General features: G+C 30.8%; 1 protein-coding gene across 2 annotated transcripts in view; it reads left to right on the top strand.

Annotated features, from left to right (window-relative positions):
• Nucleotides 1-1,996: 1,996 nt before the first annotated feature.
• LOC106677217 (copine-8) overlaps nucleotides 1,997-10,794 on the top strand; it is an 18,176-nt gene continuing 9,378 nt past the window's right edge. Inside the window, exons 1-5 of one of the 2 annotated variants that reach the window (XM_014415003.3) lie at nucleotides 1,997-2,494; nucleotides 2,658-2,955; nucleotides 3,045-3,278; nucleotides 3,356-3,571; nucleotides 7,226-7,361. In XM_014415003.3, coding sequence (XP_014270489.1) covers nucleotides 2,430-2,494; nucleotides 2,658-2,955; nucleotides 3,045-3,278; nucleotides 3,356-3,571; nucleotides 7,226-7,361 — 949 coding nt within the window. In that variant the 5' untranslated portion in view covers nucleotides 1,997-2,429. The remainder of the gene's footprint in view (nucleotides 2,495-2,657; nucleotides 2,956-3,044; nucleotides 3,279-3,355; nucleotides 3,572-7,225; nucleotides 7,362-10,794) is intronic. The other variant, XM_014415004.3, reaches the window with a different exon arrangement.

Raw genomic sequence — 10,794 nt, 5'->3', positions numbered from 1 at the left:
GTGAGAGTCTGTCGGCAGGAACAAACTGTGAATGACTCCTTTGGTGTTGAACTCAAGAAAAAAAGTCTTGAAGTTTTGGATGTAGTCCCTGACATTTTGGCCAAGGAATTTAGTATGACCAAACTACTGAAACCATCCCTCCACCATGACCTGACAGGAAAGTGATTCAACCTGGTTTCAGTGGCAGCTGTGGATGGGATTCAAAATGATTAAATTGTTAAACTTCTTCTAAGCTGGTTCTTCTATCTAATGAGTTGCTGATAAGAAAAAGTCTTTTACCACAATGACTCATTGTGTACGTTCCATAGGAATATGCGGGTGTTTAGATATGAATGTAATGTATGGCTCTAGATTTATTTTTAATGTTTAATTAAGTAATTAAATTATAAATTATCTTGGGAGTTGCGTATACGGGTCTTATTTTGGTTCCTTTAGATCGCAAGGTAATGGAGCTAGTTACCGTTGTGTATTCCAGTATGTAGCATATGTCGTGATTCAGCAAGAAATAATAATACGTACTAATAGCCACTAATACCTTAACAAAAAAGATTTCACTGCCCAACCAGTATCATGATTACTCTTCTAATGGGTTCGGTGCGTACTGAATCAACCCAAAATGTTATTTTATATGGAAATTCTAACTGAAGACAGGCCTTGCTCAGCTTTGGATATTGTTTCAAGCAAGAAGAAAGGAAGACCGAGATCACAAAAAAATTTGTTTTACAGGGCTCCATTACCTTTGTTGTTATATTGTTACCTTTGCAAAGTCCCAAGACCTTCCTGTAACAGTAATGACAAACCAAGATATGTGTGAGATACTTCCCTCCCTACCACATATCCACCAGGGCTATTTTGAAAAATCTATTGACACCTCATGTCTGGATGGTCTGGACCACTGACTGAAAATGAAGTGAATGAGGTTGATAAGTGAAAAACTAGTAACTGATTTGTGTTTTCAAGTAATATCAGGATATTGCTATTTAAAAAATGAAAATAAAATAAAAACAATATGTAAGTAAAAGCACTGTTTTATCTAATCTTAACATTTTTTGTGTTGATGTACACAACTCTTTCTACTCCAAAATATTTACAATTACAATACTTGTTAGAAAAAGTAGTGTATATCAAATGAGCCCCTAAAAACATCCATTAATAGACAATATATATTTTAATGATACCAAAAAAAAAAATAATTTAAATTTCCTATAATAAAAAAAGTTGTTACTAAATACATTGTAGATTTTACATTCATTTTTATTTATTTATTTCCTCCCTGCCTGAAAACCTGGAAAACATGTGGCAAAATTAGCATATCATGGATAGTTAAATATTACAAGTGGTTAGCTAATGTTCCCTCTAAACCTGGTTTCAATTCTTCAACATATTGACCTTTGTCTTCAACTGCCCTTCTTCAGTCTTCTCACAGGACTAACTTCTGATTTTTCTACAATACTGAAAGACCTTGTTTCTTAAAATTACATTTTATTGACTTTCTATATCTGAATTTACATGATTATTCAATTTGATTATTGAAACAAATAATCATTTTACCATAGTTTATTATTTTCTATAATGTATTTGACGAACAAGAAAAAAAAATGTAATCTCCCCTTAAAATTTAAGGTTCAAGATGTCAAGATACGTCTTTCCAAGAATCGAATAAAAAGAAAAGAAAAAAAAGTTCTTCCATCATCCAATACTTTTCTCTGAAACTACTAGACAGATTTTAATTTGGCACTAAAGTCAAAGGGAACCCCACAATGATCCTCGGAACTCGTCATTACTATCCACCGTTTCGTTTTAAAATAGTGGCCCAATAAATAGTTTTCAAGCCCACCATAGACATTTATGAAGATATTTGGATACACATTTATGAGGCAAAATATAAAGTATTTCGGAATCACTATTTATAAACTCTAAATAGAAAAATAAATAAATATCTTTTGAAAGGGTGGATCCATTTCGTTGCCTCTATTTGTTATAGCCATTGTGTTTCAAACAAAACATTTACTCATTTTATTCGGATTCATAATTTCAATAACAAATTTATAAACTACTTCATTGGAACTGTTATCAATAGTAACATCTATCCAATTACTCTAAAACACCGAGATATCATCTCGTGATGAATTATTGCATTGCATGGGCAAAGATAACTATTTGTCACGTATATTTAACCTACTCAGTAGTCGGTTTATTCAGTGGCTATTCTGAGTAATCTAACGCAATAATTTTAACTTCATCTGGGAGCGAAAATTGATCTAAATGACCGTAAATTGGTCTTGAAAAAAGTGGGAGTGGTCAGGTTTCATTGACGTAGGTTTGGCATTAAGTGTACGTCCACGATGTCAGTAGTTAGATGTTTTCATGAGATTGTACTTGTTGCTTCCTGGTAATGTTTGAATCATATTGATATTAACGTCAGTGTAATGGCTTTTGTACCTGGATCAGCATCACAGCCAACCGCTGAAGTTGAGCTTTCAATTTCTTGCAGGTAATTAGGAATTTATCTTTATCTAGTAATCATGTTATCATTGACCCCCAAATTAATTTGAATCTGATATTATTGATAATATTTACATCTTTTTTCTTGAGAATAAAAATTGTGGTTAGATCCTAAACTTCTGCAGTGTTTATGTACCAATTTATTGTTGTAGGTCCTTGGTTGGCATGGATCTTCTGTCCAAGTCAGACCCGATGTGTGTTACATATATTCGCCCGTTTGGGGAAAGTCGTTGGGTAGAATACCATCGAACTGAGCGGATCTCAAACTGTCATGATCCACATTTTGTTTCTAAGATACATATGGTTTATAGATTTGAAGAGCAACAGCCATTGCAGTTTGAGATGTATGATTGTGATTCAGCAAGTTCTAATTTGGCAGATCATGATTTCCTCGGGTTTGCTACATGCACTTTAGCTCAAATTATCAATGGAGGAAAGGTACCCTACGTTGTAAGATATTTCATTTCAAGTAGTTGGTACGTATGGATTTTTAACGTATTAAATGGAACAGTTTTATTTTTTTATTTATTATTTTCAAGCTTGAAATGTTGCTGCAGCCTAAAGAAAAGGGTCAATCTTTTCTCAATTCCAACTCCAACTTAGGTTATATACAAATAATGGCTGAAGAATTACAGACCAATAAAGATGAAGTAACTTTAAAGTTCAGTGGCCATAAGTTGGACCGAAAAGACTGGTTCGGTAAATCAGATCCATTTTTAGAGCTGCACAAGTCTACAGAATCTGGAATGTACTCATTAATTCATAAGACAGAGGTTCTTTTAAATTTTATTTCATTATTATTTGAAGTTATTAATGTATAAATACTACAATATTTTATTTGATGGTTTAGGTAATCAAATTCAATTTAAATCCTAGATGGAATCAGTTTACTCTGCCTGTAAGATCGCTATGTAATGGGGATTATGAAAGAAGTATTAAAGTTGTTTGCTATGACTGGAATAGAAGCGGCAACCACAGTTTAATTGGTGAGTTCTACACTAACCTAAATTCATTGTTAGATGAAACATCATCGAGGCGTTTTACGTTAACCAATCCTGAAATACAGGTAAGCTCAATTTATTATTTCCTTTTTTTTTAAGGAAGTTTTTATATCTATATACGTTTTTATTGATCCATCAAACTGCTGCATGATTAAAACTAGATTAAATGTAACTAGTCAAGTCATGTACACTCTTCCAAAAGCATAATCATAAATTTTATTTCTCCTACCTGTAAATGATTATTCTTTACTCATCAATAATTTTCTCAAGTTATTATTAACTAATATGTACGAAATATCGAATTTTCATTACAACTTTCTACTAAACCTATTGAAGGTAAACAAATATTTTATGTGATATGGAAATTTTTTTATATTTACTATCAATGCCTGTTATCTTGAATTCCCTCACTGCTCTTTAAAAAACATATATTTGTTAATTGTCATGACTAGTATTTCAAAAAAATTTAAGTTTATCATAAATGTCAATTAAATTTAATATTTTATTTTTTAACTTTTCTTTTATTTTAAATAGATTTGTTAGTGCTATAAAATTTTATTCATATAATTTACTATAGCTTATCATCATTTTATTAATTACTAGCTGACCCAGCAATGCTTTGCTGTTGCTATATTTGAGGGTGAATATAGATTTAATGAATCCAATTGATAGTTTGTTATAAATTTATGTATTTAGTAAAATTAAACATACACATAAACGTTATTATTATTGTTTGATGACATAAACTGATCCAATATATTCGATGACATTCGTTCTTAGCATCTCATGAAAGAAACGTTGAAATAAATGGCATATCGGTTGGTAACAGTGGTATAAGCTGTAAATTTGAGGCTTATATATAATGAATATAATCGATAGTTTCTTAAAGTTCATTATATTTTTTAGTTAAAATTAAACATTTTGAAATACTTTATTATTATGTTTTGGTAACATAAATTAACTAATACGTGCTATAAAGTTGCAATCATATATTTTTTTAAAAATATAAATAGCTTCAACATTACTCAACGAATCTACACCATACTTTGCAGTGGTTTTAGTAATGATAATAATAATAATAAGTAACATTAAGATTAAGTAACATATACAGTTTTGAAACAAAACCTCTTACTGTGCTTCAATATTAGTACAATATCCAAACAACTGAGACTGACTGGGAAATTGGTAAAATATTTTTTGAGAGTTAAAAAAAGTACACTAATTTATTTTATTATATTAAACTCTCAATTGTATGATATACTATACTGTATAATATGTAATATTTAGCCAATAAAATTAAAATATCCGATTTTTACCCGTGACGTCATGTTTTTGTCACCTGTGTTTACCACAGATTATGTATGCAATCAGGTGAAACATGAGTGTTTTGCAGGTTTTTTATTTCACACAATTACTGAATGAGGACTCTAGAAAGTTATTTTATGTCACCATATTTTCTACAAAAGATTTAGACAGCATGAAATAATACAAAAAAAAAAAAAAAAAAAAAAGAACACACCAATTGGAATCCATTTACAACGCCAACGCAAAGGTATTTACATTTTGGAAGTGGGTAAATCTATTTACTTGAGGAGAAAAACAAATTACAGTTACACCTTAACTAAATAATATTTACAAGTGACTTATTTACAAATTAAAATTTAGTATTATTTTTAAAATAGTTATTACCAAGGCATTATTTACAATTTATAAGGAATAATTTACATGTTTAGTTTAGGAGTAATTGTGAAATTTCTGGAAGCAGCTGTTGATAGGCTGCTTCCTAGAATTTCATAATTACCTTGGTTTCCCTCAATATCGCAGGCATATTATCTGTATGTCCTTTCCTTTCTAATATTTCTCATAACAATTCGGGTAACACTTCCTGCCACGATTCATTTTTGGGACTGCCAAAAAATAAATATTAACTGTTCCAGGTGGGAATCGAACCCACAACAATCCAATCCAAGCACTCTGGGACCCTACCCTCCAAACTGTGTATTTATTATAATTTATAATTGCCTCAGGCCGTTTTCTGTCCTTTCCTTTTATCTGTATCAATTCCATTTAGCCATCAAATTCAGATGAAAATACTGTAACATCTCATTTGGCATACCACTTGAAAACTGATTCTCCGCTATCAGTGAACATTTCTTTAATTCCCCAGGATTTAACTTTGCTTCTATAACCTTACTCGAATTACCTTTTATTTTATGTCCCAAACTGATGTCATCCTTGAGAAGTTCATGGGCTAAGGGGGCACTTTTGTTAAAATTGATGGCATATATGGAATGATTGACTTGTAATATGGTGTCCATCAAATGCCTAACAACTTTTGCAGACAGACCTTACCACTACCTTAGCCTTTTAAGAGTAGGCTCTAGGGCAGAAATTCGGGAATGTGGGACTGGGACCAGTAAAGGATTGGACCCAGAAGGCTTGATGACTTTGTTGGGTAGACCTGATGGATCTGGAACCATTGGGCTCACTGGGGAATCCAATATATATAGTATATAGTTCCTGTATTACCAGATTTTACTCCTTCTTCCTCACTGTTGGAAGAGTCACTCATCATTTCCTGATGATTATGAAGGTCAGATCAGGATCAAAATCTTCAGAAAAGTGAACCAATTTCTCTTCAAAACTTGTAGTATGAACAATTTCTTCCGGCGCCCATGCTCGATGACATCTGCTTTTGTCAAGGTTTCGATGGTTGCTTTGACATCCAAATAGAAATATAATATATAGTTTATTATTTAACGAAATATGAGTAGTATTTAAGTTTGAATTGAAGGCAGACAGAAATACATCAAGTCAAGAAAACCGTAAACTCTCTGTAAAACATATTCACCCTCCCCATCGACAAAGAGAAAGTATTTTTAGGCTTATAAAATGTTTTAGATTTCCCTATTTTATTTTATCAGAAAATTATTTATAAAAATAAGAGAAATTATTTTGCAAAAGCTAAATTTTAATAATTAGATAAGGAATGAAATTTTAATTATTTGTTTTGGAGATAGTAATCTGAGGATTTCGTTTTCACCTAATTTGTATTCTCTTTATGTAATATAATAAATTTGATATACAAAATTCTGCCTAGCTAAAACTTTGATTTTTTTTTTTTTGTCTGATACTCCCAACACTTCATAGTACCAATGTGTTGTCAACCATGATCAAAGTATTAAAAGTTGATTATTAGTAACATTTTTTTTTTGTGAGTAACTTTTTAATAAAGGACATTTATTAATGGAAAGAAATGTTTTGTTAAAAAGGCGTTATAATATATAAAACCTATTTACAGTTGAAAAAAAGGCAGTCTGGTTAAGCAGTCTAAAGACATGAGTGATTTTTTCCTCTTGAAGGAATTAATGCAATGTATATAGTCTTAGCCTACTCAGAACAACCAAATTACTCACTAAAACAAACATATTACTTATAATCAGTTGTTATTACTTTACTGTATGTATTGCAAGTTTATAAAATTTGCTTATCTTATATCCTCTCATTGTTGATTTCCTATTTTATTATCATTTAGTTTTAAATCTTAGTTCATATTTCATACCCAATTAGTTATTTTCTTTTGTGTGTCAAATTGAATTTCTACATGCTGTAATATTTAAAAATTTATTTTTATTATTTTTCTTTTGTTACTTATTACTATTACACTTATCACTTCAAGTGTTATCAACTTATTAAATTTATAATATTTTTTGTTTCAGGCTAAGAAAAAAGGTTCCTACAAAAGTTCTGGAGAAATAATTGTTGAAATGTGTGTAGTTAAACGTCTATACTCTTTCTTAGATTATATAAAAGGTGGAACTCAAATATTTTGTACTTTTGCCATTGATTTCACTGGTATGTATTTATTAATTTGTTTGTATGTTCATTTAAATATGCTTAGTAGCATTTATTGGTTAGTTGTAAATCATTGTTTTTTTTTACAATTTATATTATTCAATCTTAATGAAAATATAATTTTTACCAATGTTGTTTTGTTTTTTAATGTAAGTATCTGGGAAGAAAAGCAAGTTTAATCAATAATTCTTTTCAAAAACATAATTTCTACATGAGTATCAAAATATGCAGCCTATTTTTTAACATTAGATTTTTTTTTTGTTGATAATTTTTAAACCCAGTGGGTGTTAATACTAAAAATTTTGACTCATTAATTTTAAGGTTTATTTTGTTATTTATTGGTATCATCTTCAAAATATGCATATCGGAATTCAAATTATGGTTAGCATTAGACAGCCTTAATGTTATAAACATAGAGATAAGTAAACTAAACATATTTAATGCGATCATTTTTCAGGTTTTTAGCTCAAATTATTTCTAATCATTCAAAAAATCTAACAGAATAATTTAAGGTATCAAAATTTATAATTTGTTGTTAGATAAAAAAAATCATATATGGCTTCATATGAACTTGTTATGATACACATCTAAACTTATTACTAGGGATAGAATTTTTATGTTTTCACATATTTTTACCTGATCATGAAATCTGCGATTCCTTACTAACTAAAGATGTTTCAAGACATTTCTTGCCAAAAAATGCCATTTTTATTTCACATATTTTTAAATATTTGGCCTTTTTCTACATATTTTCATATATTTTGATGTAAATCACATATTTTCTGAAATATTTGTTATTTTTAACATATTTTTAGGTATTTTGTCCTGAATCACATATTTCCTTAAATTATTTGTTCAATTGTAAATAAAATTTTTGCAGCAACTATGTAAAATTCAAGAGAACGCAGGAAACTCAACGGTGAAATTTATCATAAATAGTGGGCAAAAATTCTATATCTTCATCTTTGAACACAAATTAAAAGCAGTGGCAATAATAAATTTTCACACAGAATTACATCGAGAATTTCTCGGAATCAATTAAAAAGAGCAAGGGTCTTATTCCTGTGGTATTTTCCTAGAATTTGTTTGTTTACCCCTCAATCCATTTCTCTGTTTCCCCCCTTCCCATGGTCCCTTCTCATCTTAGTCAGCATTTAGACCTTTTCGAGTTAAATATTTTTGATTGTGTTTTAACATTACTTTAGCATGCTTAAAATTAAGTCAAAGTCAAAGGATTGCGCTTCCAAGTACAAAAGTGAGTTTCCCAATGAAACTTTTACGAGTAGAGGAGTTTTATTTTGTGTGTGTTGTGACAAAGCTGTGTCAATATTGCAACGCTTTCAGGTCTTACAACATATAAAAACTACTAAGCATCAGAAGAATCATGAGAAAAGTATTTCGAGAAAGCAGACTTTCATTCCATCAGTTCTTTCCACCTCAAATTCCACAGGTACCAATACTATGTATTTAGATTTGTGCTGAGCATTTGTCAGGGCAGACATTCCTATCTACAAAATTAGCAATCCGGATTTAAAAACCTTTCTTGAGAAATACACATGCCGAGTAATGCCCAATGAAAGCACTTTAAGAAAAAATTATTTGAAAATTATATACGAGGAGACTTCAACGGAAATTCGAAAAGCAATTTCAGATGGGCCTGGAATTTGGAAAATGGATTTCTGTGGACGAGACTACGGATATCAAAGGGTGTTATATTGCAAACATAATCGTTGGCAGACTAAGTGTTGACCTTCAAAATCCTGTTTGCTAAATTGTGAAATCCTCGAAAAATGTAACCATGAAACGATTGCAAGATTTGTCAACCAATCTATGACTGTTCTTTGGTCTAAAGGCATCACTCATGGTGAAGTTTTGTTGTTTTTGTCAGACGCAGCACCTTACATGAATAAAGTTGGTAATGCCCTTAAAGCTTTTTATCCATAGGTAGTTCATTTGACTTGTCTGGCACACGCATTTCATCGCGTTGCTGAAACAGTGCGTGGTCAATTTCCAAATGTAGACAAGCTTGTGTCCACAGTAAAAAAAAAAAATTTTTTTTTAGGCTTCCAGTCGTATTAATATTTTAAAAGAAACACCCCTGACTTAGCTTTAACACCAGAACCCATGATAACACGATGGGGCACCTGGCTTGATGCAGCCCAATATTATTGTTTCAATTTTCAAAAAATTAAAAACTTAATGTTGACGCCACTGGAGTAGAGAAAGCGAACAACTTGTTAACAATTAACTCAATAAAGACTGATTTGGCTTACATAAGTGCAAACGTGGTATTTTTATCCTACATAATCACAAAATTAGAAGAAAAGGACCTTCCACTGACGCAAAATTTAAAGACTGTGAACGAAGCAATAGAAAGACTGGAATATATAGGTGGAGAAAACGGAGAAGTCATAAAGAAAAAAGTACAGGACATGTTAAAAAAAAATCCAGGATATAAAATCATTCAGTCCATTGGAGCCATTCTCCTCGGAACAAATGATGACACAGCCGCCCAGGTAATGCAGAATACTGAACTAGATAAAATGGCAATAGCTTCATTTAAGTATGCCCTAACCACTCAAACCCCTAGTTTCTAACCTTGCATCCTCTTCCATTCCTGACAATCCTCCGAGGTGCCTGAAAAGAAGATGGCTACGAGACCTGCTAATGTAAAATATCATTAGAGTGCTACCGATGGGTAGTTGCTCTACACGCCTGTTGTAACACTCCATTTTAACTAAGATCAAATTTACTGAATGTAGTTGTAAATTTCAATAAAGATGTTGAAATAAAAAAAAAAGTATGCCCCTATAATATCAGTAGATGTTGAAAGATCTTTTAGCCGGTAGATAAGTCCATTCTGCTGTCAAACCAACGAAGATTTTTATTTGAAAATTTAAAAATGCATTTAATCTGCAATAATTTTGTAACCGACCCTGCTGAATAATTGATTTCTTCCAAAGTTTTAAATGGGCCGCCCATAGCTCAGTGGTTAAGACACAGTCTTACCAATTTGATGTCTATATACGGTTCGAATCCGGCCTGGGACGTTGACTTTTTTCATTGAGTGGCGGTCCCACAAAATGAAGAACTTTGACCCCCAACCATGGTTAGGCAGTATAGGACTCCAATGGGAGTCTTGGGCGAAAAAAAAAAGTTTTAAATATTTTTCTAAAGTTTTTTCTTTTTCTTTTTAATAAGGATTATTCTTTATTTCCATGTGTAATTTGTTCATAATTCATTCTGAGTAATTATTGATCAATTAGTTTAATTACAATTACTAATTAATGTCTCATTATTAAACAGCTATGTTTTCTCTAAGTACATTTTTTGTACATATTTTAACATAATTGCTTTAAAATATTATTCATATGATAAATACATATTTATGTATATTTTTTTTTAAGTTAAAAAATATATATATAAAAAAAAA

This window comes from Halyomorpha halys, unplaced genomic scaffold (genome assembly GCF_000696795.3).
Source record: "Halyomorpha halys isolate HHAL.00 unplaced genomic scaffold, Hhal_1.1 Scaffold91.1, whole genome shotgun sequence".
NCBI classification, from domain to species: Eukaryota; Metazoa; Arthropoda; class Insecta; order Hemiptera; family Pentatomidae; genus Halyomorpha; species Halyomorpha halys.
Note: the sequence above shows the minus strand (reverse complement) of the source record. Positions and strands in the feature narration are given on the sequence as shown.